At 38.3% G+C, this 27,866-nt stretch overlaps 1 protein-coding gene across 1 annotated transcript; it reads right to left on the reverse strand.

Moving 5' to 3' along the window:
- Positions 1-1,984: 1,984 nt before the first annotated feature.
- On the reverse strand, positions 1,985-26,940 carry glrx3 (glutaredoxin 3). Its single transcript, XM_063003648.1, has 11 exons — positions 26,869-26,940; positions 20,538-20,646; positions 18,978-19,052; positions 15,621-15,822; positions 11,179-11,351; positions 9,267-9,328; positions 8,921-8,978; positions 6,807-6,859; positions 4,522-4,561; positions 4,210-4,302; positions 1,985-2,249 (listed from the first exon to the last, which is right to left on the reverse strand). Exons 1-11 carry the CDS (start codon positions 26,931-26,933, stop codon positions 2,199-2,201), a joined length of 981 nt encoding a protein of 326 aa, XP_062859718.1. The 5' UTR covers positions 26,934-26,940; the 3' UTR covers positions 1,985-2,198.
- Positions 26,941-27,866: the final 926 nt, after the last annotated feature.

Below are 27,866 nucleotides of genomic sequence, written 5' to 3' on the forward strand. Positions count from 1 at the left end.
TATAAACTGGGTGCTGCATTCATATTGGCTGAGCTGAATGTCACTCACATAACGCCGCTACAATATTGTAATATAATAATAACAACCTGGCGAGTGCAGCCAATGAGTGTGGTGGGGGTTGGGTTCATGCCGTGGAGGGCCCCCCCACGCCATGGGCCCCAGTGCACCTGCCCCCCACGCCATGGGCCCCAGTGCCCCTGCCCCCCACGCCATGGGCCCCAGTGCCCTCAGCTTTGTTTACGGGGAGACACACTCTGATCCTCACTATACCTCGACTCTATGCAGGTGCCATCAACCAGCCAGCAGAGGTCGCAATTGTATCAGTTAGGAGGAATCCCCTCCGGCACTCCCCTTGAACAACAGCCAATTGTTGTTTGTGTAGGTGCCCAGCCTACCGAATGGCAGAGCTGAGTTTCGAATCAACATGTTCAAAATGTCAGCTCTGGTGTGCTAGTGTGTTTTTTTTTTACTGCTGCGCCACCTGAGCACCTTAACGGAGATCTTAAAGAAGAAAGAGAAGAGGCATCACAGATAGATTTGGGAAGAGTATTTCATAATGTATTTTATGCCATATGCTCACTCGACACATTGATTAACCTTAACAACCATAAATTATTCCACCTTAACCGCCTCCACCTATGGCCAGTTAAGGTTGAGTAATTTATGCTAGTTAAGGTTAATCAAAATGTTGGGAGTGAGTCAGCTTTCAATTTTGTGCAAACTTAGTGTTCGTTCAGTTCAACAAGACTGGACAGATTTGTGTGGATTTATTTAACAAAAAGACCGGGCTGTGTGTGCTATGTGCTGTGAAAGCGTCGTTTGTTGTACCTCAAGTGTGCACTGCCATTTTGAGACAAAGCACCAAAGCTAATTTAAGAATGATGCTGACGGCCGCCCAGGTGGCGCAATGGTAAAAACACACGCTGGAACCAGAGCTGGAATCTCGAATACATAGTATCGAATCTCAGCTCTGCCTACCGGCTAAGGCTGAACGGCCACATGAACAACGATTGGCCTTTTGTTCAGATTTGGGCGGGACTAAGCCGGATGGGGTCTCTCTCCCATGACTTGTGCAATTACGACCTCTGCTGGCTGATTGATGGCACCTGCACAGAGATGAGAAAAGAGTGCTCTCAGGGTGTGTCCTCTCCATACACAATGCTGAGCTGCACTGCACTCATCAAAGTGCAGGTGATACAATGCATATGACATGCTGCCCAGGTGTCGGAGGGGGTGTGGGTTAGCTTTGTTCTCTTCAATAAGAGCAGGGATCGGCATTGGTGGAGAGGAAGCATGACGCAATCGGGCAATTGGACGTGCTAAAAGGGAGAAAATGCATAAACAAAACATTTTAAAAAAGAATGATGCTGACAATCAAACGAGCAATTTCAAGGTACAAGAAACAGACGAGTGTTCTTTAAAATTTAAGCCATGGTAAAAGTTCACCTCATATACACCATAGAAGGATCATCGTTGCAGAGAAAGTCCGGGACAAGAATCACACTGACATGTAAGTTTAATTAACTGATTAATTGGTTAGTCACATACATATTAACCGTTTGTGTTATATGACGTATTCCATGGCATATTCATGGCAGTACTTCATCTTCAATTTTTTTTTTTTTTAATCGGCACAGAGTATAAAAAAGGTTGCTGACCCCTGATGTAGAACATCAATCAGGTATGAAGAGTATGGCCATGCAGAGCTTTACAGGTAGTAAGAAGAACCTTTTATCAGTTATTAGGTGAAAGGACCCATTATTTTATCTTCACATGGGTATAAGGTTTTGAAAAAAATCTTGATCTTCAATACATGTTGTCTTTATTGTTTATTAAAGTTAGTTAAAACATTTAAATGTGACAAATGAGCAAAAAATAGAAGAAATTGGTGGGGTAAATACTTTTTCACAGCACTGTATGTCAGTACTTCACAGACAGCATTAGAGAATTATAGAATGTGTAAGAAAAATAAATACTCTTTGCATTTTTGTAACATAGCTGGCTTTATTGGAATTGTGGTAAGTGTGACACATTTTACTGATGGAACTTAAAAGAACAGGATCTTCAGGGATTTGTATTGTATCTTCTAAAACAATCTGGCTGGTACATGGCTGTTTGGTTCCCAGTGATATACCTTCAGAAATCTCAAGAGACAGCAGGAGAGACTTCAGCAGAAATTGCTTTCATGTTTTTTCCTTTTAGTTTTTCCCTTGGAGCACCGACAGCAACTCGCCGTTTTCCTTTAATTCCTGTAGAAGGGAAATTCAAGCACCATTAAATGAGGAATAAATCAGTTGTTTAACTGCAGCTGTTGATACAATTACAACCTTTAACATTAATATATACAGTAGATGGTAAAAAGATAGTGTGACTATGCATTTGGCCCAAAGTCTTTTTGTGATATTCATTTATATATTTATTATGATAGATGTATTTGTTCCTCACATCAGCTATTATTAGAACAGTAAGTGTCTCCTCTCTGTATCCAATCTCTAAATGATCAATTTTCCAGCACACTCCAGCCACATCTGTACAAAAGAGTCTCATTTGGAGGACCACACTTTTATCGACTGCGCCCACTTTGCACAGGTTTTAGGCTGGATGCTCTTACAAGTGCACCTCTCAATAGCTAGGCTGTTTCAGGCTTTCTAAACCATTAAAAGTGATGGATTATTGTGATGATTTTGCCCATTTTGATTAATATACATGTTTATTAAATATGACTCATAAAAAAATATTTAATGAATGATTTCACACAGTAGACAAGGGTACGTGAGTAGTGTGGCTGCATCATCTGTGCTCTCTCTGTGTATGTAAGCGCAGATTGCCACCTACTGGACTGAAATAAAAATGCAAGTTCATGTGTTTTCAATGGTGCAGTGGGATTTGTTCAAGAAAATGAACTGTAACAACAAGTCAGATTTAAATGAAATGTTTGAACTAATGTTTGGATTGTGTGCTGCAATGGATCCAGTAAATATCCCTGTCTTACTTATGTCTTAGTGTTTTAGATGAAACAGGTATTGAAATTAAATTAATAAACAAAAGCAATAAAGAAATACACTGATCAGCCATAACATTAAACCACCTCCTTGTTTCTACACACACTGTCCATTTCATCGGCTTCACTACCATAAAGAAACTGATAGTAGTCCATCTGTTTCTCTGCATGCTTTGTTAGCCCCCTTTCACCCTGTTCTTCAATGGTCAGGACCCTCCCAGGACCACCACAGAGCAGGTATTATTTGGGTGGTGCACCATTCTCAGCACTGCAGTGACACTGACATGGTGGTGGTGTGTTAGTGTGTTGTGCTGGTATGAGTGGATAAGACACAGCAGCGCTGCTGGAGTTTTTAAACACCTCACTGTCTCTGCTGGACTAAGAATAGTCCACCAACCAAAAACCACTGATGAAGGTCTAGAAGATGACCAACTCAAACAGCAGCAATAGTTGAGTGATCGTCTCTGACTTTACATCTACAAGGTGGACCAACTAAGTAGCAGTGTCTAATCAAGTGGACAGTGAGTGGACACGGTATTTAAAAACTCCAGCAGTGCTGCTGTGTCTGATCCACTCATACCAGCACAACACACACTAACACACCACCACCATGTCAGTGTCACTGCAGTGCTGAGAATCATCCACCACATAAATAATACCTGATCTGTGGTGGTCCTGTGGGGGTCCTGACCATTGAAGAACAGAGTAAAAGCAGGTTAAAAAAAGTATGTAGAAAAATAGATGGACTACAGTCAGTACTTGTAGAACTACAAAGTGCATCTATATAGTAAGTGGAGCTGATAAAATGGACAGTGAGTGTAGAAACAAGGAGGTGGTTTTAATGTTATGTTATTGTAGTTGCAAACTACCATAAATTGTGATTGTGTTTTGGGGTCTTTAAATAATCAATCATATGCAATATAGGTGAGTAAGGTTAGATGTATGGGTGGTAATACCAGCCAAAATCATCCGTCAATTTATATGTATAATATGATTGATGTCATTGATACAAAATGGAATGTTTTATAAAACATAAAACGATTAAAGTAGATTGTTTTACCTTCATTTGTATATATGTTTGTGTGTGTGTTTGTAAGTATATAAATAGAGTAAAATAAATGTATTTCATCTGTCCTTTGTCTTTTTACATTACTTTTATACATTATATTATTGATATGTTCAAGTGCAGATGTGTCAGTAATATTTACCTTGATGATATCCAGGCCTCCAATTAGTTCTCCTTTTACATAAAGCTGTGGGTATGTAGGCCAGTTGGAGTACGTCTTTAGACCTTGTCTAACCTGTGGAAACAAACAGATGTCAGATGCCAACATATTAAATTATTCTAATATATATTATATTTTTAAAATATTTTTGCTGTGTTTCAGCTTGCATAATATGATATGAATTTACGCATCTTTACAACCATCAAATTAATAATAAAGCAAAAAACAACTGCTTTGTTTAAATACTGAATGTTTACAATTTACAAATATATTCAACACCCCTTACTGCTTTACCTCTTCATCTTGAAGAATATCAAAGGTGTCGTATTCAACCCTGTAAATAAATATTTTTAGAAATTGTAAAATAATAATTTTGATTACATTACAGTAAAATTAAATACGTATTTAATTGCATATATAATATATTAAATAAATTACAAAGACAGCCAAATTAAAAAAAGCCTCAGCACCCTAGAATATGGCTATATTTTAGAATATGTGCAAAACTAAGAATTGCATAACAACAGTAGTAATAGTAACAGTAACAGAATGAATTGTATTATCAGCAACAGACAGATATACTCATTTCTTTGCTACCTTCAATTTCAAATGTTTCAAAAGCAGATGATTTTATCAAGAGACTTAAAATTAGGATTATATGCAATCCAGGCATTTAAGGGTTGTTGGCTCGACTGTGCAGATGTGGGGCTTGGGGCAGTGACCATCTGATTACTCGTCCAGTACCTAATGCCTAGTTCACACTACACAATTTTTGCCCTGGTTTTTGCTCGGCGACTGGTCGGCGATTGATTTTCCGGGTCGGGAGCAACTCAGCGTTCACTCGGCGATCAAAACTCGGCTCTCAGTCGCTATGTGTAAACTATCCAACAACTCGACCCGACCGGCTCGCCAACCGCTCGGCGACCGGATCGAGTTTTCTAGCACGTCTGATATCTGATCTCTGATCTCAGATGGGCAACTGGGAATGAGTGACATGTCGAACAGCCAATGAGAACACAGGATACGGTGTGAGGGGAAATGCAGAAGAGGATATACTGTAGTTTATATCAGGATACACCGGCACACACACGTAGTATTTCTGATTTGATCGTCCTCTACAAAACATATCACCCACGCTGCATTACAAAATTATTAATTAACATCCACTTTACTACAGAACAAGCCATATACTGTTTGTGTTGCCAAATCCACTCAGATTCATTTATTTTTCCTCTTTGATTTTACGCTGCACATCAGACCACAAACACTTTGATCACTCGCTACTTGTTGACGTGCATTTTTGGACGTGGTGTCAGTAAAACCCTCGTCACTTCTCACGTGCGTTTTTGTAAAGAAGAAAAAAAGGGAGATCAGAGAAGCTCGCCTGCGATTCCAGTTGGTGATGAATCGTGTAGTGGGAAACCCCCGATCGCCGATCAGTCGTGTAGTGTGAAATACACACCGACTGAAAGACTCCCGGGTGCAAGAGATTCAGTCGTGTAGTGTGAACTGTACAGAGACCTGACGACTTGGAAAGTCGTGTAGTGTGAACTTGGCATAATACGCCGAGTTACCGCTGACCTACCTGCACTTGGTTGATTGGAGCTGTTCCAGTCAACAATCAAAGAAGTTTAAACATAACCAGTTTTAGCAACTTTTTGTAAAGGTCATTTGGGGAGCCATCGGGAACTCGACTTCAGCACAGTTTTTTACGGTCTCACCATAGATATTTAATTAGATTGAACTCACTTTTTTGTTTTTATATAATTCTAGGGTTACTTTAGGTCATACTTTAATTTACCAATTTAACCATTTTGATAGAAGGGAGCAGTTTATTTCAATGTTTCAACATTTATTCATAACCTTTTAGTACTATAGTAGTTCTTTTTTCCATTACCTTTTTTAGCTACTAACTTCTACAATTCTGAGTAACAGTTGGTGTTACACAAGCCATTTTAATGCATGTCCTTCTATTTTGTTGACACAGACTGGAAGGACTGGATATTTTGTACTATTCTATTCTGTATGATAAAAAAACTGAGCTCAGCCCTATGTTCGGTACCTTTTAGATGGTCTAAAGGTACCTAGACTTGTGCTTAGACCACTTAAATGTTTTTGAATGCTCTTATGCATTTATAATCACACACACACACACAAAGATCCACAAATTCTGCGGATTAAAGGCCATTGAGAATTACAAGAGGTATAAATACTTAATACATGTGAGGTATTAATACTTTTCCAAAGCACTGCAAACTTCATGTACCTATAGCTAAGAGGAGATTAATAATAATTAAAAATACCTCATTGCTGCTTGTGATAAGAAATGTTGTTTTTATTTACAAATGTAACGATAAAGGGTATTAGCGTATTTCTCAAATTGATAAAGTACATAAAAGTTTGCATTACTGAACACCTAGACAGAACAAATGATACACCACGGTTCATAGAAACAATATCATACATGGTGTACACTCTAAAATCTAACTTGCTAGAAGATATAATTGCATAATAGTTCATAAAATGTATAGATACAAATGCAGGTAAATGCAAGAAAATCAATGTGAAAATGGTCTTACCCTAAATTGTTCATTATTTCAAGTATCTGGCGGCTGAATCCACATTTGGCTGCCTGAAATATTTATAAGCACACATTAGGAAATGAACATAAGCACGTGTGCGGAGTGCAGAGGAGTGGAGTGTAATGAGGGGGAGCAGAGATTTTGTTTGCAAGTTTTCCCTAAAGATGCACTCCCCTCTCTCTCGATCAGTTTAAAGACAACACAGTGTTGTAAAATTACACAAACACTAGCTGTACAGGCTAAACGCTCTGTATCATAACCAGTCTTTCATTTAGCAAATTACTACACCACTGTGTATAGTGCATCCTTTAGAACTCATCTCACCACTAGAGAGGCACTATTAAGAAGAAAAAGAAAGAAAAAAGAGGGGAAAATAGATGGAAAAGAGAGATGTCTCAGGAGGGCAGGTTTAAAAATCCTCCACCGATCTGCTTTTACGTGGGAGCTGCAGAAATCAATAATGATATGAAGTAAGAGGTGAAGGGTCTCAGGTTTTTTTCTCCCCCATTAAACATGGCCAACTTTAGTTCTCTTGACTTTCAGACACACAGCATTGATTTCCTGCACTGCCTCGATTTTCGGCCAGCTTCTTTAAACGTACAGTAATGTGTTCTTTGTATAATGTCCTCTCTTGTGTGTCTGTGTGTATGTGTACACTTTAACTGCATGGTACTAAAATGATGATCATTATTCTGCCTAATATTATATATATACGTATATACTCAAGATAGGATGGCTTATTGGTGTTAATTTGGCACTTTAAAACACAAATATAAAAGCAAGTACAGCACCAAATTATACAAGTAGCTCATTTAGCTTCACATCAGGTAAAAATTCAATAACCTGTTATTTCATTTAGTCCCACAATGGCACAGACAGCATTGCCTGATGAGTACCATGCTAGCTCTAGTGTTCAACTGCTTTTGTAGAGAAGAATCATCAATAGACTTCCATGTAATATTTAAAACAAATAAATAAATTAATGTATGACGTATGAGTCCTTGTTTCTAACAGTTTTTATTTTATTTAATTTTTAAGGGTGGCATATGAATAAGGCCCTACCTAATTTACGACCGTAAAAATCGCGTCACGGACCATAAAATGAGCCATCTCCCGTTTCCTGTGTAATATGCGATTTGTATTCAGCAATTTAACATTTTTCATTCATGTAGTGTATAAAACATAAGGTGTAATTTGCAATATGAGACGATCCTAGCAATCATACGGTAATTACATTAGTGTAACAGACTTCATCTTCATCTTGTAGTGTTCTGACTGAGGCTGTGTCCGAAATCGCATACTTCCATACTAAACAGTACACAAGAGCAGGTAGTGTGTCTGAATAGTATGAAAAGTACCCGGATAACCTACTGCGATATTTTACTCATCTACTCTAAAGACGCTCGGTTACACTAGCAATCGATTAGACAAAATGTTCCAGACGTGGAAGTGTAAAGCAACTAAAAATATGACAAGTAGATGAGTTTGGAAAACTCTCAACCGACTCTATAGATGCAGAGGATGGTGTGTCAAAACACGGACATTTGTCTTTGAGAGGGAGTTATTAAGATAGCCGTGCTGTATATTGTAGCTCTGATTGATTCTATCAATTTATTGGTGTTATTTAATGACTGCCGTGAAATGTGGCACTTTTCTTTATAATCTGTGATTTTTGAAAAATGAGGTCCGTGAAATTAAGCACATTTTCCTGTGAATTTAGTAGGCCCTACATATGAACCAGTAGACATTAGTATTTTTTTCCTATGATTAGAGTTTGTAGTGCAAAAGGACATTGACACATATTTTTAGTCTCTAAATTTAGAATTTTTCTTTTAATTATTTTTATTTTATTTTTTTTATACAATAACTTGCTGCAAATGTGATTAAATCTACATAATAAAACTTTAATTAGTTCATCCTAAATGTAATCATTATACTGACTGTATATTGATCAGTTGATTAGTCACAAAACTGGGTTTTTGTAACTAATAGTATAATGATATATAGCATGTATAGCAATAATCAAACTAGAAATGGTCATACAGTCATTTAAGTAATGCAATTGGAACGTAGTAAAAAGCTGAGAGAGTATGTGTGTGTGGGGGGGGTACCTCTTTATTTCCTTTCATAAAGAGGATGACTGGACATTTGTTGATAAGAGATTTCAACCTGTTAAAAAAAAAAAGTAAATGACAGAATTAGGCCTCTTCTAATTATGCAGTTCAGGTGTTTCAGCTTTAGCAAACTGGTTGCTAACAGGTTAAAATAAAAAAATAAAAACAATGACCTGGAATAAATTATATGCAGTGGCCTACACAGAGTCTTGAACTTGTGTGACCTCACGAATGCTCTTTGGACTAAATGATCACACAGAGTTTTAGAATAGGATGTCCCACATACTTTTGGCCAAATCATGTGTAAATGCGTGTGCATGGATACATGGACATTTTTTTTTACCTGTGTTCCAGTGGGACAGCCTTGGGAAAAGTATTTCCAATTTCACCCGATTCAACCAGCTCCTACATGAGAGAAAAAAAAAGTTAAAAACTGACAGCTGTGTATATATATACACATACATACATACATATATATATATATATATACAGGGTGGGCCATTTATATGGATACACCTAAATAAAATGGTAATGGTTGGTGATATTAACTTCCTGTTTGTGGCACATTAGTATATGGGAGGGGGAAAACTTTTCAAGATGGGTGGGGACCATGGCGGCCATTTTGAAGTCGGCCATTTTGGATCCAACTTTAGTTTTTTCAATGGAAAGAGGGTCATGTGACACATCAAACTACAGATACTGGAAGCCTGTGCTAGCATTTCTTCTGCGGTGTTGCTATCAGTGTGTGAAGAGTGGGAGAAGAGGGTTGCATTGACAATCCAACACAATGGGCAGCACTTTGAACACATTTTATAGATGGTCAGAAACTTGTAAATAACTCATGAAAGAATAAAGTTACGTTAAAACCAAGCACCATTGTTTTTCTTGTGAAATTCTCAATAAGTTTGATGTGTCACATGACCCTCTTCCCAATGAAAAAACTAAAGTTGGATCCAAAATGGCCGACTTCAAAATGGCCGCCATGGTCACCACCCATCTTGAAAAGTTTTCCCCCTCCCATATACTAATGTGCCACAAATAGGAAGTTAATTTCATAGATCTATTAAGAAAACCCTTTAATACTGTGTTTGTGCAGAAAGAATACTGGGAAATACTGTTCTAAATTACCATTTAAACACCTATAAATACCTGAAACAGTCAAGTTAGCAAACATTATCTATAAGTAATTGACTGTAGCTATATAAAAAAAGTGTTAATTAAAACAGTCCATGTAAACGCTTAGTCCATATAAATATCAGATACGAATGTGTTTTTAGAAAACTACAAACATCACAAATCTAAATCATGTTTATAACCATGTGATAGAATAAGCTGAATAAACTGTAGAGATGAAACATCACGCAGAGTTTCAGGGGGAGGAGGCGGAGATATGCGGTTTTGATGGACAGCTCTAGCAGCCAATGGAAATACTCGTTACAGAGATCGCGTGGTTTCATTCATCTTTTCATTAACACGTAAAAAAAGTGAAAACCGCTAAAAGTAGTTTATCATCGGACAGTTCATGCGCTTTACATCCTAATTCATCTGAAATACAGTTAATTACCACCGAGACACACATGTATATGCCAAATAAAAATAGTTAGATTAAACATTTTAATCTTGATACATTTTTTTAATCGCGATTAAAATTTTAACGCCAGCCGTAATACAAACAGTATATATATATATATATATATATATATAGCTCTTTAAAGACATGAAGAAAAGCTTGGTTGAACAGCTTTGCAACAGAATGGAACATTAACTGAGAATTTCTTGACCAACATCAGTGCCTAGCCATACAATGCTCTTGTGACTGAATGGTCACAGATTCCCAGAGACATACAATTCAATGCAAGGTCTTGTCGAAGCCTAGAGTGGCTGTTGTTATAGCTGAAAAGATCACACAGAGGTCAGTCTACTGTAATACCATGTGTTTTTGAAATGGAATGTCCAACAAGCTAGTGCTCAGGTGTTATCTTTGACCATACAGTGCATTTGTACATTAATACAGCAATATGTTTATAATGGATGTTTTACAAATGCAATAAATGTAGTGTTCAAAAACAACAGTAGATGTTAAATGTGCTGTTTATTTAATTGACATAATCCTGTAGGTATGCGTGTACAATAATAACTAGACTGCATTGAAACATTTTGTTCCTACAGCTTTAGCATGGCCTTACAGACAAACTAATGGCAAACTTGCCTCTTCCTAAAATCCCACATTTTTTAAACTAACCCGTTAATCTCACCTTGATGATGTCTAGCCCACCAATCAGCTCTCCCTTAACATACACCTGTGGATATGTGGGCCAGTTGGAGTATGTCTTCAGCCCCATCCGAACCTCCTCATCAGATAGGATATCAAAGCTGCTGTACTGGATGTTTTGGTCCTTCAGGATCTGTATGATCTGCTTGCTGAAGCCTGTACCCAAAAGATATAAAAATATAACACCAGCAACAGAACTATTAGGTAACTTATTAGTTTTAAAATACTACAGAAATACATAGATCAAGTTTAAATACAGTAAAATTTGATTTACAAAGCTTAAACTGAACCTAAGTAAACATACCCATTTGAGTTTAGTCCAATCATAGTACTACTGGGTTAGAATCACAGACACATATAGTATATGTTAATCCTGTTTAGGGACATGGTGGGTACCACTTCCCCACAATCACTGGGCTCAATGCACTAACACACCCTGGACAGAACACTACTCCATTGCGGGGTCTCAGCCATTCCCCTGTCAAACATAACCAATTATGTATAATAGCACAACTGGGGATTCGTATCCTGGATCCCAGTGGTATGGGCTATTACCCATTACCATTAGTGTAATTTACCACTGCAGTACCTAAGTACATTTGTCTAAATGCTTGTCTGGAGATCAATTTTAGAAGAAGGTGGAAGGTTTAATTGATTTAAAATGTAGACGATCTGTAGGAGCCGTTAGTGTACTGTCAGTACTGCTACTTTTTGGTCATCCTGCAGCCCTTACAGAGTGACTTACAGGCTTCTTAATTGCCTTTTTTTCCTTAGTCTGGGAGCATTGGTGCACCTGTATATGGACAAATATTAGGGTTTCCATGAATACGGTTGTTTAAGGTGTTAAGTTCATTTGATTTGTTCAATCATTTTAAAAGATGTATTTACAATGATCAATACAAAATGCATCAAAATGTCATATTATTATAAACCTAGGTAAAACTGCATAAAACATCATATTTTGCCAATTCTGCTTTGATTTATATTATGCGTTATGCTTACACATAGATTTTTGTTAACATTAAAACATACAAAGTAAAGTATAATAAAGTGGATGAATACTTCTTTCCCCCACTGTATTAGGACAGAGGGTGAGAGGTAAATTTACAGCAAAGCAAATAGACAGATAAGGTAGAAAGGTAAGAAAAACAAAGGAGGAAGAAAAGAGAAAACAACAGTGTGAAAGCAAGAGAAAGATATGTATGTAAGGTGATGTGCTGGGTCCATGTAAAGCCCTGCAGTAAAATACCTATTCGTATCTTAGCGCGCTCATGTGGGAATTCATTATAATCCAGCTGCAGGCAGCTCACTAATGTTCATGCAGTTGGCACTATATTAACTTGTTTCTATTAGAACAGGCAAACACGCGGTCCAGCTGCCTTCTCTGGCTCCAGGCTAGCTTGAGCAGACACGCTGGATTGATTGCCCAGGTCTTTCCCCACTTTCATTCGTCCCTGTAGGGCCCGAGAAACACTCACTAGTTCTGACTCTGCTCCGGGAGCCAAGCAACATCTAAGTCTCTGTTCTGCCTGCAAGCGGAGTCATCTCGGTATGTAAACGCAGCTAGAGAGTCTTTATATAGACGAAACTGCCACTGAAGCAGGTAACCTTTTAATTTAAGGTGGAAAGGCACTTTTCATCTGCGTTTGCTGAGATCTTTGACAGTTAGCTCCCTGTGCATATGATAAACGCACTCCTAACTCGCATTCATGTTTAAAAAAAACAACAACATAGTATTTTAGTCTCGATAGGAGTCCTGTTCGCTGTGAAATCTTGCCGATTTGGAGACCTGCCAGAGCGAGTGGGAACTTCAATCACTTACAGCATTATAAATTCCTCTGACTCTGACCCACCTGTTGACATCTGGATCGGCTTTAAATAACGAAGCCGTGCTGAGCAACAAGTTCCGCTTTGGATGTCACAAACAAATAAATGCAGCAATTCCTTTTTATATAAAGCCCAGCTGGAGGAACTGGCAACAGATAAAAGAGTGAGGCTGCTTAAAAACCAGAGCCAAGCAGCTAAACGGTTCTATGATTGTCTTCGAGAGATACAAGGAGTACAGCAGACCTGCACTTTAGTCTGTTTCCACGTCTCACATGGTAATTCCTCTAAACTGCCTCAATCTATTATGAAATATGCATTTTGACTAGAGATGAAAGCTAATTCAAACATCTTCAAAAAACGCTTCAAACCATGTAGATCAACAACATCAAAACTTCTTCCTAATGTAAAACTTTTAGGATTTGTAATTTGCGCCAATTTGCGTAGACAGGGTCGGCATGAATAATAGTGTTTAATAAGCAGTTGACAAGATAGCAGCAGTCTCACCTTTCCTAAAACAAACTGGGAAGTCATCCCTTTTTTAATTAAGTCTGAATAAATGAACTATTTGCCCATTGTGCTTGAGATGAATCATAGCTACATAGCTGTTACAATTTGCTATTTTGATTGTGCAGTTACTGATTGTCATTTTTTTTCCACTGCAGTGCAGCTCGTCTATGGCTTGCATGTGATCATTTTTTACAGCGAGTTATAAAGTGAGCTTATTGCACTGCTTGATTCATGGAGTCAATATATTAAATACACAACTTCTCTGTGTGATGGGCGAGCATCTGCACAGTACTGGCAGCAAGAATATCAAAACAGGAGTAAAATGTCAACTACCAAAAGAAGAAGAAATCCTAATTTTTTGTATTATTGTCCAAATCAATCCTGTAGCTCGAACAAGTGCAAGGGGACAATTCTCATTTTGAATTAACGGCAGTACATGAATTTTATCCTGATCGCTGAATCTGCTACAAAGCAAGGTAATGCCCTGGTTAATTCCATAATTGAACTGGACAATTTACAAACCGCTGGTTCTAAGTTTGTTTGAGTTTTACGCTGTATCAGCACATTGAGGCTAGGTTTTGCATAGATGGCAAGTTGGTGCAACTACCCCTGTAAAAAGGTGCTCGTGTCTCAATTTGGAGTATCCGATGCGGCATCTTGTAAGAATGGTCTGGTTTAGACGACTGGCCATCCCAATGTAGGATTCAATTTTAAACAGTTTGGAAAGGCTTCTGTGGGGGGATGGGTCGCGTGGTGACCTTATCTTCTGTCGATGTTCTAGCAATCCGGTCCACTCTTTCATTGTCTGGAATTCAAATGTGGCTTGGGATCCAGCAGTAGACAACTTTATAGTGTTGTTCTCATAGTTCGTTGCCTTGGTCAATATCTCAGATGTAATGAGGTGGTCTGTATCAAGGTGATTTAAGCTTTTAGGCATGTACAGTCTGTACAGATGAGAAATTTTTATGCTTGTTTGTTTGGATATATTCCAAAGATAATAATAGAGCGTGGCCATCTGCAAAGAAGATGAAAGCTGGTTCTAAGACTATATCAACAAATGTCCCATGGATAATCATGAGTGATTCAATTAATAAACAACGTGACTGTTAATCATGCATACTACAAGACACAAAAGTAAAACCTTTAATGTTTTAATGGTTTAATGTTTCTTATAGCAATAGTAGCTTATTGACCACATACAAAGGTTGTGTTTTTTATCATTTATTTACAGCTCTTAAACAGTATGAGGGGAAACGAAGAGCTCCTTATGGGAGATATCAATTTAATCGGATTGATAAATTATGCAGAAAAGTTTACAAAAGATTAAAAAAATATATATTCTCAAAAGTTATTAGACATAATTTCTACAAATAAAATAGATAATAATAAAATAAATAAATAATTTTGTTACTGGACTGTCTGATCAATTTAGTGGCTAGAAAGTTGAAAGCCTTATCGTATCCCAAAGAAATATTAGGAGCAATCCAAGAATGACATAAGACAACTAAATGGAATATTATGATAATTGGGAAACACACAGCAAACAGGCCCATTAAGACTTAACAGCAATTATTAGACAGATTATTTTCAAATTCATAAAAACAAAAAAATATATAAGCACAAATAAAAAAAAGAAAGAAAAAGAAAACAGATTCTACCTTGGTTTAATGATATTAATGTGATTTAATTGTCAGTCCTTTTAGAGACTTGTGTTTGTGCAAGAGTGGTGCAAATAAATTAGGTCTTTAACCCTCTACAGTTAATAATATCAGGAGAAAAATTCAGAGAGTCAGGGGAAATCTTGTTGCATAGAGACCAGGGGTGGAAATCGCTCCTGAATTTGCTCCTAAAGACAGCATTAACAAATTGTAACTCGTCAGTTTGTAGTGAATGTTCATCTTAACCTACATATGGATATTTAGATCAGAATGCTTGTATACGGTGCTGTTGTACACTAATACACAGATCCCTCCATAGAACACAGAGATTTAAGTTACAATTGTCTCCTTTCTTGATTCTATGCTCTTGGTTCACACACACCTTTGTTTCCTCAGTTTTCCTCTATTGTAAATGTGTGTGTGTGTGTCTTACCGCAACGAGCCTCTTGGGGAGATCCCTTCATGAAAAGCATGCAGGGTGCAGCGTTGATTAGTTTCTTAAGCCTTTCGTTGAGATCCTCCTTGGGGGCGTCCCCCGGTCCAGCAGGTCCGCCCATGCTGGACGCCAGTCTCTGGACTTTACTGGTCAGCTCAGGGGCATGAGCACCATCCAGCCTGTCAATCTTCTCACCACCCTGAGGCCCATCGGAAATAAATAAATAAGCAAACAGCAACATGGAGGGGTAAAAAGACCATTAATTTTTCAGAGTGCTGGCTTGTGTGTTTAGATTGTCTGGAGAAGCAAAAGGTGTGGGCTGTCTGAAAGAGACAGAGTGAGGTGGTTCTCTGGTTCCTCTGGCTTCTTGCTGTGTTAAACCTGAGCAAGAAGCTGTCTAGTCAATATCATTTGTTGTTCAACAAGATTTATCCAGTTATGATGCTTTTTAGTTCTAATACTATTATGGTTCAAATACATTCAAAGGGGCAATGCAGGCCCTGACTCCAACCTTTTTTTTTTTACCCGTCATCACTATACAAGCATTATCCGCAATTCATACAAAAATCTCATAAATACAGAAAATCTATGGTGTTACTTAAACCTAATCATTGGGGGGACTCGTATCAGTGCCCAGTCCGAAGACTGGATAGAAGGAGGATTGCGCAAGGAAGGATATCCGGAATAAAAACTGTACCAAGTCAAATATGCAGTCGAATGCTCTGCCGTGTTGACCCCTCATGGGAGCAGCCGAAAGGATCTCTTATTTGTTTACATTACATTAAAATTGTCTGTTTACATTGTAAGTTGTATCTTATTTGATACAACATGGACTTAACATTTTTATTAAATTTCTCATTGTTGTACCCTATAAAATGCCACACTATAATAATAGTGTGTGGTGACTGTGATGGATGGTGGTTTGTTACTTTCACTTTCAAATAAAATGTAGTTTAGCCAAATGATTTTGCCAAAAATCATAGACAAATGTCAAGTGTTGCCCCACTAGTGGGCTTTGAAGAATAAAGGATGGGGGTCATCCTGGAAAAGGATGGGGGGGCACAATATATGAGATACCACTCCTAATAAAACCAAATACAAAAAACAAAACAAAAAAGATAGTAATACCTACAGCTAGAGATGGGACGATCGATCGGCATCGGCCGATTTTTAATAAAAATATGCTATCGGCGATCGGCGATATTTCCTAAAAGTAGCCGATCCAATCGTGTGATATATAAAGACCATGTTAAGTTAACAGCTCAGTGGATTGATCCAGACTTTGAGCTACAAAGCACCAACCATCACATCACCATTCATCAACAATCGTACAGAAACCATCGTGAAAGCTCTTACGATGTAATTTTGCTGATTGTAATATTTACTTTAAAAAGATAATTCAACCTGGTCACATCTGAGTCGATTCTATCAGCACGTTATATAAACTCCTGGTTCACTTTGGTAAATCGTAAGCGGTTTTTACTTGTGATGTAGATGAGAACAGAAGACGTTACAGAGCCAATCCGAGGCAAAAGTTTATTCATTACCAAATTCGTCAGTTCAGGATCATCTGCTGAACTTTTAGAAAACTTTTAGCTCCTTAGACGGAACAAGTCTGACGGTCGGTTACAGATCTGTGGTAATAGCAGTTTAATGAAGCTTTTTAATGTAAGAGAGTCACACAAAATGTTCTGTAGTAGCTGGTGTTTATTTAAAACCACGCCATTTAATTAATAACAGTAAACACGGAGAGATAACTGAGAAGAGAAACTTACGCTTCACATAAAAACGAATCAACTCATGAATCAATGAATCACTTATAGCGATACTGTGAACTCTGCGTCTCTGTAACTGCGTCTCTTCTAAAGGCACACACACACACGCGCGCGCTGCTCCGGTTTATCTTTGCTGTGAGGCTCTTTTTAAGTTTATTTACTGCTAATCCCCCCCCATCCCCCCGATCGGAATCGGCTATCGGCCGATGTGCCTGAAAGGAGATCGGAGATCGGAATCGGTGCCAAAAACCCCGATCGGTCCATCTCTACCTACAACCCATTTGACAAGAACATGCAGAACAAAGACACCTATACACTGTAGCTTAAAGGTGCCCTTTAGTAAAAAGGTTAAGGCTTTTGGTAAAAGAGGTTATAATTTCGGTTGCCCCTCTGTACTAGTCCCTCTGTACTAGTATCAGTAAATCTTATCTTAATAAAGTGTATTGTACAAATCTGTGGTCATTTTTGAAACGTTTGCTTACACAAGCAACAGGTATTTCAGAATAATTACAGTCAACATCATTAATACAGGCATTTGTTTCTACAGTCATAAATAATACTAGATTTTAGCCACTTAAAAATTAAAAAATTCTACTTATGTATTTTCTCCTAATCTCCCAATCTAGTCGTAGTTCAGTTACCCAGATTTATCACTCTGATCAAAGAAAGGCTATGCCTAACACACGGCCTCTCTTACCGCTTCTTTTCACCTGCAGCGGGTTCACACAGAGAGCAGTATTACACACAGAGAGTCCCACACTAATATCCATTATTTCCAGTCTCTGTGTGGGTGCCTTCTACCAGCGAGCGGAGGCAGAAATTGCTGCAGTAATTAGGGAATCCTTTCAACCCTCCACCCTCTGACATTTGTCAATTATGTCTAGTGGGCACCCGGCCGTCTATAGCACAACTGAGATTTGAATTAGAGAGACCTCAAGAACTCGAGACCTTAGCACTGGTAGACAAGCGCAGTATCCCACTGCGCCATTCTGGCTCATCTAGCCAATTATTACATTTATTGATAAAAACATAGAAAAGATTGGCCTTACATCACACTACAATATTATTGTTGTGTTTACTGTTGTGTAATCCTCCCTAGCAAGCAAAATTAACTTGCCAGCTGATATTCTGGCTGCTATAACATGGCTGGATTCAAAATTCTTCTTTGACTTTACAGGCCAAGCATTTAACAGCAAGGTGACCCTATATTGACCTACACTGTATGGCCAAAAGTATTTTGACACCCGACCATGAGCATGTTGTACATGCCATATGAAAAATAAATGGTATTTAAATAGAGTGACCTCTATATTCAGCTATAACAGCAGTTATTCTTGGTTAAATTTAAGCACACTGGTTTTAAAAATTTAAGTCTTATTATTTAATAGCAACCTTAATCAATGTATTCACATGGATATAAAAAATAGCCCTAAATTCTACAGTTTTGCTTTAGTTTTAGTAAATTTAGAACCTCAGATTATTCCAATGAGTGCTCTGACTTATTCTTTCTTGGTACAAAGATGATTTATAGCCACATTCAATTTGGGTAAAATTCGTAAAAAGCTTAGTTCATTCTTACCTTAAAAAAGAGGAAAGTGGGAACTGAGCTGATCTCATATTTCTCGGATATTTCAGGGACTGCTTCTGCCTCCAGCTGTGGGTGGGGGGTTAGAGGAAAAGAATTAGAATTTCTCATTTCCTTTCATACCACTGCACATTTACTTAGCATCACTGGTCCATTCTCCAGAATTCTAGAAAAGAGTGAAAACCTTGACAGACTACTGATCTGTGCAATTCCCACTGATATTTAACCAGCAGATATTAAAATCCATACATCACTGACCTGGATTATGTCATGACTGTAGCAGTTACGCTATGCCCTCGGTCAGGATTGTGCCTTAGGCTTTTGATGAGAGCTATAAGTTGCCGAAATAGAACCTAAATATGGACAACACTTCATTCCAGGTCACAGTCTATACTGTTTCCACAGAGAGTCAAAAGCTTTACAAAGAACACATTAAAACACAAAGACAAACACATTTAACAAAGCTTTGTTCTTGTCTAAGGTCTCATTTATGCAGCCCTGGCAAGGGGTGAATAAGAGGGATGCAAGTATTTACTGCATCATAACCTTAAAAGCAGACTTGGGACCCACTGAGCTCAGGTCACTTGACCTGTGTAAAGCATTTAGGTATACGGCATATAGCAGAAGCTTTTATCCAAAGCAACTGTTGGGGCCTAACAGTGGCAGGGCTTCAACCAGTGACCTTCTGGTCACTATTCCAGTGCCTTAATCATGCTGAGTCAAACATACACATATATATTGTACACCTATGCTGTATAAATAAAGAGTAACCTCAGCAACAGATCTACAGTGTATTATAATGCATCTGGCATGCATGTGGAATAACTGGCATATAATTTAACCAACTATCCAACACCAAACAAAGAAGTCAGAAAGTTGTTGTTTAAAGGAGTGTCATTTGCAACAGTGGAAGCTTGATTCGAATTGAAAGTGAAACTGCCGATAGTGAGAAACCAGATTGCTCAGTGTGACTGGATCAGTTCTGCTATGCTGGCTTGATGTAAGACTTCGGCTGCTCAACAGTCAATGGTTGCTGTGTTCTGATTCTTCTCCTATGATGCACCATACATTGTAAATAGGAGACAGAGCTGAACTGCAGGCAGGCCAGTCAAGCACACGTACAAGCACATGCATTTTTTAAACGTAACGTAACGGTAAGAGCCAGGCAAGATAGGGTAGTTGTAGCGTAGTGGTTAAGGTACTGGACTAGTAATGAAAAGGTCACTGGTTCAAGCCCCATCATTGCCAGGTTGCCACTGTTGGGCCCTTGAGCAAGGCCCTTAACTATCAATTGCTTAGACAATATACTGTCACAGTATTGTAAGTCGCTTTGGATAAAGGTGTCTGCTAAATGCTGAAAATGTAAATGTAAGAACCACGCTGCTAGTAGAAGCAGTGCCTAACTTCCAGGGGTTTTAATCCCTGGTTGGGCTCATAAATACAGAAGGTGCATGGCGGTACTAAAAGCCTTGGGGCAGGGGGTTGACAAGCTAGCACACAAGCAGTGGTGTCATTTCCATTTTAATAAAAAGCCTAGGCCAACACTAAACCTACCTTGACAAACATGGTTGTTTTGTGCTCCTTGGCTAACTCCTCCATTACATCGTTCATCTGAGAGCATTGAGGTGCCCATGGTGCATGGAAATGAACAACTGTGAGAGACCTGATAATTACAAAGTAAAAAAAAAAAACGTTGAAAATAAGCTTGAATGGAATGATTAACTAGAGTACTGAAAAGTTAGTTGAAGCAATGGCATGTACATCATCAAATCATTAAAAATTTGAATAAAACCGCTTCAATTATGCATCACATTAAGGCAAACATACACTAATAGATATTATTCAGAATTATTTAGAATCACTACACGCAGTGCAGTAAAACACTCCAGACAAGCTTCAGCCACCCCTAGACATAAGCAGTCATGTCTGTATGCAGACACCCAACCAGCTGATAGCACCTCTGAGAATTTACAAGGTGGAATAGCATGTTTTACCAATGTTTTTACTTATATGAATTTAGAATGGAGGTACACATCATTGTACACACAAGAGCTCAGACCACTGCTGCCATTCTAATTTAGGCAGAAAAACTTTATGCTTTTTTTATAACTGGTAGATCTTGACAGATCAGTGGATCTGTGTGTAACAGTTTATTTTACAGAAACGATTTGGATTTTGTAAAACTTTTGTAAAACTCGTACCTTCTTATAATAAGCGTTCATACTCATCTTACTGTTACATTACATTAGTAATTACATTGCTGTTGCATGTATTGCATTAAATAGTATAAAGATCTGACCTGCACTTTACACAACTGTTTTACATATATATACAGTACAGGCCAAAAGTTTGGACACACCTTCTCATTCAATGCGTTTTCTGTATTTTCATGACTATTTACATTGTAGATTCTCACTGAAGGCATCAAAACTATGAATGAACACATGTGGAGTTATGTACTTAACAAAAAAAGGTGAAATAACTGAAAACATGTTTTATATTCTAGTTTCTTCAAAATAGCCACCCTTTGCTCTGATTACTGCTTTTTGCACACTCTTGGCATTCTCTCAATGAGCTTCAAGAGGTAGTCACCTGAAATGGTTTTCAGGTGTGCCTTATCAGGGTTAATTAGTGGAATTTCTTGCTTTATCAATGGGGTTGGGACCATCAGTTGTGTTGTGCAGAAGACAGGTTACTACACAGCCGACAGCCCTATTGGACAACTGTTAAAATTCATATTATAGCAAGAACCAATCAGCTAACTAAAGAAAAACGAGTGGCCATCATTACTTTAAGAAATGAAGGTCAGTCAGTCTGGAAAATTGCAAAAACTTTAAATGTGTCCCCAAGTGGAGTCACAAAAACCATCAAGCGCTACAGCGAAACTGGCACACACAAGGACCGACCCAGGAAAGGAAGACCAAGAGTCACCTCTGCTTCTCAGGACAAGTTCATCCGAGTCACCAGCCTCAGAAATCGCAAGTCAACAGCAGCTCAGATCACAGACCAGTTGAATGCCACACAGAGTTCTAGCAGCAGACCCATCTCTAGAACAACTGTTAAGAGGAGACTGCACAAATCAGGCCTTCATGGTCAAATAGCTGCTAGGAAACCACTGCTAAGGAGAGGCAACAAGCAGAAGAGATTTGTTTGGGCCAAAAAACACAAGGAATGGACATTAGACCAGTGGAAATCTGTGCTTTGGTCTGATGAGTCCAAATTTGAGATCTTTGGTTCCAACCGCCGTGTCTTTGTGAGACGCAGAAAAGGTGAACGGATGGATTCCACATGCCTGGTTCCCACTGTGAAGCATGGAGGAGGAGCTGTGATGGTGTGGGGGTGTTTTGCTGGTGACACTGTTGGGGATTTATTCCAAATTGAAGGCACACTGAACCAGCATGGCTACCACAGCATCCTGCAGCAACATGCCATCCCATCTGGTTTGCGTTTAGTTGGACCATCATTTATTTTTCAACAGGACAATGACCCCAAACACACCTCCAGGCTGTGTAAGGGCTATTTGACCAAGAAGGAGAGTGATGGAGTGCTGCGGCAGATGACTTGGCCTCCACAGTCACCGGACCTGAACCCAATCGAGATGGTTTGGGGTGAGCTGGACCGCAGAGTGAAGGCAAAGGGGCCAACAAGTGCTAAACACCTCTGGGAACTCCTTCAAGACTGTTGGAAAACCATTTCAGGTGACTACCTCTTGAAGCTCATTGAGAGAATGCCAAGAGTGTGCAAAGCAGTAATCAGAGCAAAGGGTGGCTATTTTGAAGAAACTAGAATATAAAACATGTTTTCAGTTATTTCACCTTTTTTTGTTAAGTACATAACTCCACATGTGTTCATTCATAGTTTTGATGCCTTCAGTGAGAATCTACAATGTAAATAGTCATGAAAATACAGAAAACGCATTGAATGAGAAGGTGTGTCCAAACTTTTGGCCTGTACTGTATATATATATATATATATATATATATATATATATATATATATATATATATACATACATACATACATACATACATATATATATATATATATATATATATATATATATATATATATATATATATATATATATATATATATATATATATATATATATATATATATATATATATATATATATATATATATATATATATATATATATATATATATATAAAGGGGTTGGACAAAATAACTGAAACACCTGTCATTTTAGTGTGGGAGGTTTCATGGCTAAATTGGACCAGTCTGGTGGCCAATCTTCATTAATTGCACATTGCACCAGTAAGAGCAGAGTGTGAAGGTTCAATTAGCAGGGTAAGAGCACAGTTTTGCTCAAAATATTGCAATGCACACAACATTATGGGTGACATACCAGAGTTCAAAAGAGGACAAATTGTTGGTGCACGTTTTGCTGGCGCATCTGTGACCAAGACAGCAAGTCTTTGTGATGTATCAAGAGCCACGGTATCCAGGGTAATGTCAGCATACCACCAAGAAGGACAAACCACGCAAGAGGTGGACGCAAGAGGAAGCTGTCTGAAAGGGATGTTCGGGTGCTAACCCGGATTGTATCCAAAAAACATAAAACCACGGCTGCCCAAATCACGGCAGAATTAAATGTGCACCTCAACTCTCCTGTTTCCACCAGAACTGTCCGTCGGGAGCTCCACAGGGTCAATATACACGGCCGGGCTGCTATAGCCAAACCTTTGGTCACTCGTGCCAATGCCAAACGTCGGTTTCAATGGTGCAAGGAGCGCAAATCTTGGGCTGTGGACAATGTGAAACATGTATTGTTCTCTGATGAGTCCACCTTTACTGTTTTCCCCACATCCGGGAGAGTTACGGTGTGGAGAAGCCCCAAAGAAGCGTACCACCCAGACTGTTGCATGCCCAGAGTGAAGCATGGGGGTGGATCAGTGATGGTTTGGGCTGCCATATCATGGCATTACCTTGGCCCAATACTTGTGCTAGATGGGCGCGTCACTGCCAAGGACTACCGAACCATTCTGGAGGACCATGTGCATCCAATGGCGGTGCCGTGTATCAGGATGACAATGCACCAATACACACAGCAAGACTGGTGAAAGATTGGTTTGATGAACATGAATGTGAAGTTGAACATCTCCCATGGCCTGCACAGTCACCAGATCTAAATATTATTTAGCCACTTTGGGGTGTTTTGGAGAAGCGAGTCAGGAAACGTTTTCCTGGTTTTAGACCACAATAATTTATTAGTATGGTGTAGGGCCTCCTTTTGCGGCCAATACAGCGTAAATTGGTCTTGGAAATGACATATACAAGTCCTGCAAAGTGGTCAGAGGGATTTTAAGCCATTCTTCTTGCAGGATAGTGGCCAGGTCACTACGTGATGCTGGTGGAGGAAAACGTTTCCTGACTCGCTTCTCCAAAACACCCCAAAGTGGCTCAATAATATTTAGATCTGGTGACTGTGCAGGCCATGGGAGATGTTCAACTTCACTTTCATGTTCATCAAACCAATCTTTCACCAGTCTTGCTGTGTGTATTGGTGCATTGTCATCCTGATACACGGCACCGCCATTGGATGCACATGGTCCTCCAGAATGGTTCGGTAGTCCTTGGCAGTGACGCGCCCATCTAGCACAAGTATTGGGCCAAGGGAATGCCATGATATGGCAGCCCAAACCATCACTGATCCACCCCCATGCTTCACTCTGGGCATGCAACAGTCTGGGTGGTACGCTTCTTTGGGGCTTCTCCACACCGTAACTCTCCCGGATGTGGGGAAAACAGTAAAGGTGGACTCATCAGAGAACAATACATGTTTCACATTGTCCACAGCCCAAGATTTGCGCTCCTTGCACCATTGAAACCGACGTTTGGCATTGGCACGAGTGACCAAAGGTTTGGCTATAGCAGCCCGGCCGTGTATATTGACCCTGTGGAGCTCCCGATGGACAGTTCTGGTGGAAACAGGAGAGTTGAGGTGCACATTTAATTCTGCCGTGATTTGGGCAGCCGTGGTTTTATGTTTTTTGGATACAATCCGGGTTAGCACCCGAACATCCCTTTCAGACAGCTTCCTCTTGCGTCCACAGTTAATGCTGTTGGATGTGGTTTGTCCTTCTTGGTGGTATGCTGACATTACCCTGGATACCGTGGCTCTTGATACATCACAAAGACTTGCTGTCTTGGTCACAGATGCGCCAGCAAGACGTGCACCAACAATTTGTCCTCTTTTGAACTCTGGTATGTCACCCATAATGTTGTGTGCATTGCAATATTTTGAGCAAAACTGTGCTCTTACCCTGCTAATTGAACCTTCACACTCTGCTCTTACTGGTGCAACGTGCAATTAATGAAGATTGGCCACCAGACTGGTCCAATTTAGCCATGAAACCTACCACACTAAAATGACAGGTGTTTCAGTTTCATTGTCCAACCCCTGTATATATATATATATATATATATATATATATGAAGTTTTACATATATACTGTATATGCATGTGTGTATGTATATATATATACTGTATATATATATATATATATATATATATATATATATATATATAGTTATTTAGCAACGTCCTTATATAGTATAGTTGTTTAGTTATCTATTTACACATCTTTTATTATTGTTACTGTTATCATTATAATACATACCTAACTAATATTTTATTATTATTACTGCTATTATAATAATATACACTTAACTAATCGCATTTTATTCATATGCTGCTTATTATTATTATTGCTATTATGTATATAGTACTATGTACATATATGTAAATAGCTATAGTTATAACTATATATTAATATTACTCATAGATATGTAACTTCACTGATATTCTCTGTTTTCTTGCACAATGCTACTATTTGCACTTCTGGTAGATACTAACTGCATTTCGTTGCCTTGTATCTGTACTGACAATAAAGTTGAATCTATCTATCTATCTATGTATCTATCTATGTATCTATCTATAACTCTGGAATGTTTTATTTTTTTTATGGAAACCTATACGTTTTTCACATAGATGATAAAAAGAAATGTTCAAAATTTGTATTCCTGCATCAGACCAATAAGAACCTAATCATGGGCATCACTGAAGGGGTGCAAACTGGCTATTATACATAATGTACTGTGCATTTGGATCAAATACTATAAAAGTCACAATTGAATTCATTATACCATAACAGACTGCTAGATAGGCAAAAGACTAATGTGATTGTTCTACTTCAATGTTTACAATACAATACAATAAAACATCAACATGGGTAGAAACCACGCCACAGCCAATAAAGGTGTTGTTGATAACTATACTGGATTTTAATGGCCAAAGCTCACCAATATAAATCCAACTTTTGTTGACAACAATTGTGTCAACGTTAACTGAAATCTTAAAGGACTGTTTGCAATAGATTTCGGCTGTTCTGACAGCACACCGAGTCCTAGCCAGCATGATGCTACTAAAAGGTGACCAATGAACATAAGATCAGTTAAAATAGCAAGAACCACTAAAAGCAAAACATTTTTATATATATCGAACATGCCACAGTTATCTTTGTGCAATATTTATTATTTTGGGGACATTAACATTCGTTAATGCACGTTATTGAGAAGCTAATAAAGTGAAAGCTAATAAACCATATTGAGGCTAAATGCTAAATGGCGCATCACTAAATACACAGTGCACTGCACGAATATCAAGAACCGTTATTTCATACCCTATGTAGTGCCCCTATCAAGGGCACAAAAAGCCATTTGTAACCCATAGTTAGCTATTAGGCTGTCAACTAACAAAACGCCGTTATTGTTACTATAGCTTCATTATAAACGGGCATATTTTTCTACCACTTATAATTATAAACACATTTAGTAACTTAGTCAGAAATATATTACCCACCTCCCGACCTTTTTTAGTAATTCCACAAACTGTTGGGACGACGTCGCGTCTATGAAGTTCGCCATGTTTAAAGTCAAGTGTAGACGATTGCCTATGCACTCGTGTGTCGCAATAGAAAGACATTACTAATCAATTGTCGAAAGCCTATTTGACAGACTGCAATTACTATTGTTATTATTGTTGTTATTACTGTTGTCATTATTACTATTATACTTTATTTTATTTATACTTTATTTTTATTTATACTTGCAAGTAATTTTTAAGTCTTAAAAAGTACAATTTAATTACATATCAATTGTAACAATAATATCAATTGTAACATAATGCAACAAAATATGCAGAAAAACATCTGTTTTACAACCACTTTATCCTTTTATTTTCTAATATCTCAAACATTCAGGTGGGTCACAACATAACTTGTAACCTGTGTGTAACCTGTAGGCTGGTCCCAACATAACCATCAAATTTAAGTCTGACAACCTTTCATCCTTCTGCATGGTGCTGCTTCATGTGTGTGTTGTGCTGTTTAAACAATACTGATTATTTAGTTTTTAATAAGCACAAAAGTTAGTTGTCAGCTATGAAATTAGTTGAGAAATTAAAAACTATATATATATATAAATATATATATATATATACAGTGTATCACAAAAGTGAGTACACCCCTCACATTTCTGCAAATATTTCATTATATCTTTTCATGGGACAACACTATAGACATGAAACTTGGATATAACTTAGAGTAGTCAGTGTACAGCTTGTATAGCAGTGTAGATTTACTGTCTTCTGAAAATAACTCAACACACAGCCATTAATGTCTAAATAGCTGGCAACATAAGTGAGTACACCCCACAGTGAACATGTCCAAATTGTGCCCAAATGTGTCGTTGTCCCTCCCTGGTGTCATGTGTCAAGGTCCCAGGTGTAAATGGGGAGCAGGGCTGTTAAATTTGGTGTTTTGGGTACAATTCTCTCATACTGGCCACTGGATATTCAAC

This window comes from Trichomycterus rosablanca, chromosome 10, assembly GCF_030014385.1.
Source record: "Trichomycterus rosablanca isolate fTriRos1 chromosome 10, fTriRos1.hap1, whole genome shotgun sequence".
NCBI lineage: Eukaryota > Metazoa > Chordata > Actinopteri > Siluriformes > Trichomycteridae > Trichomycterus > Trichomycterus rosablanca.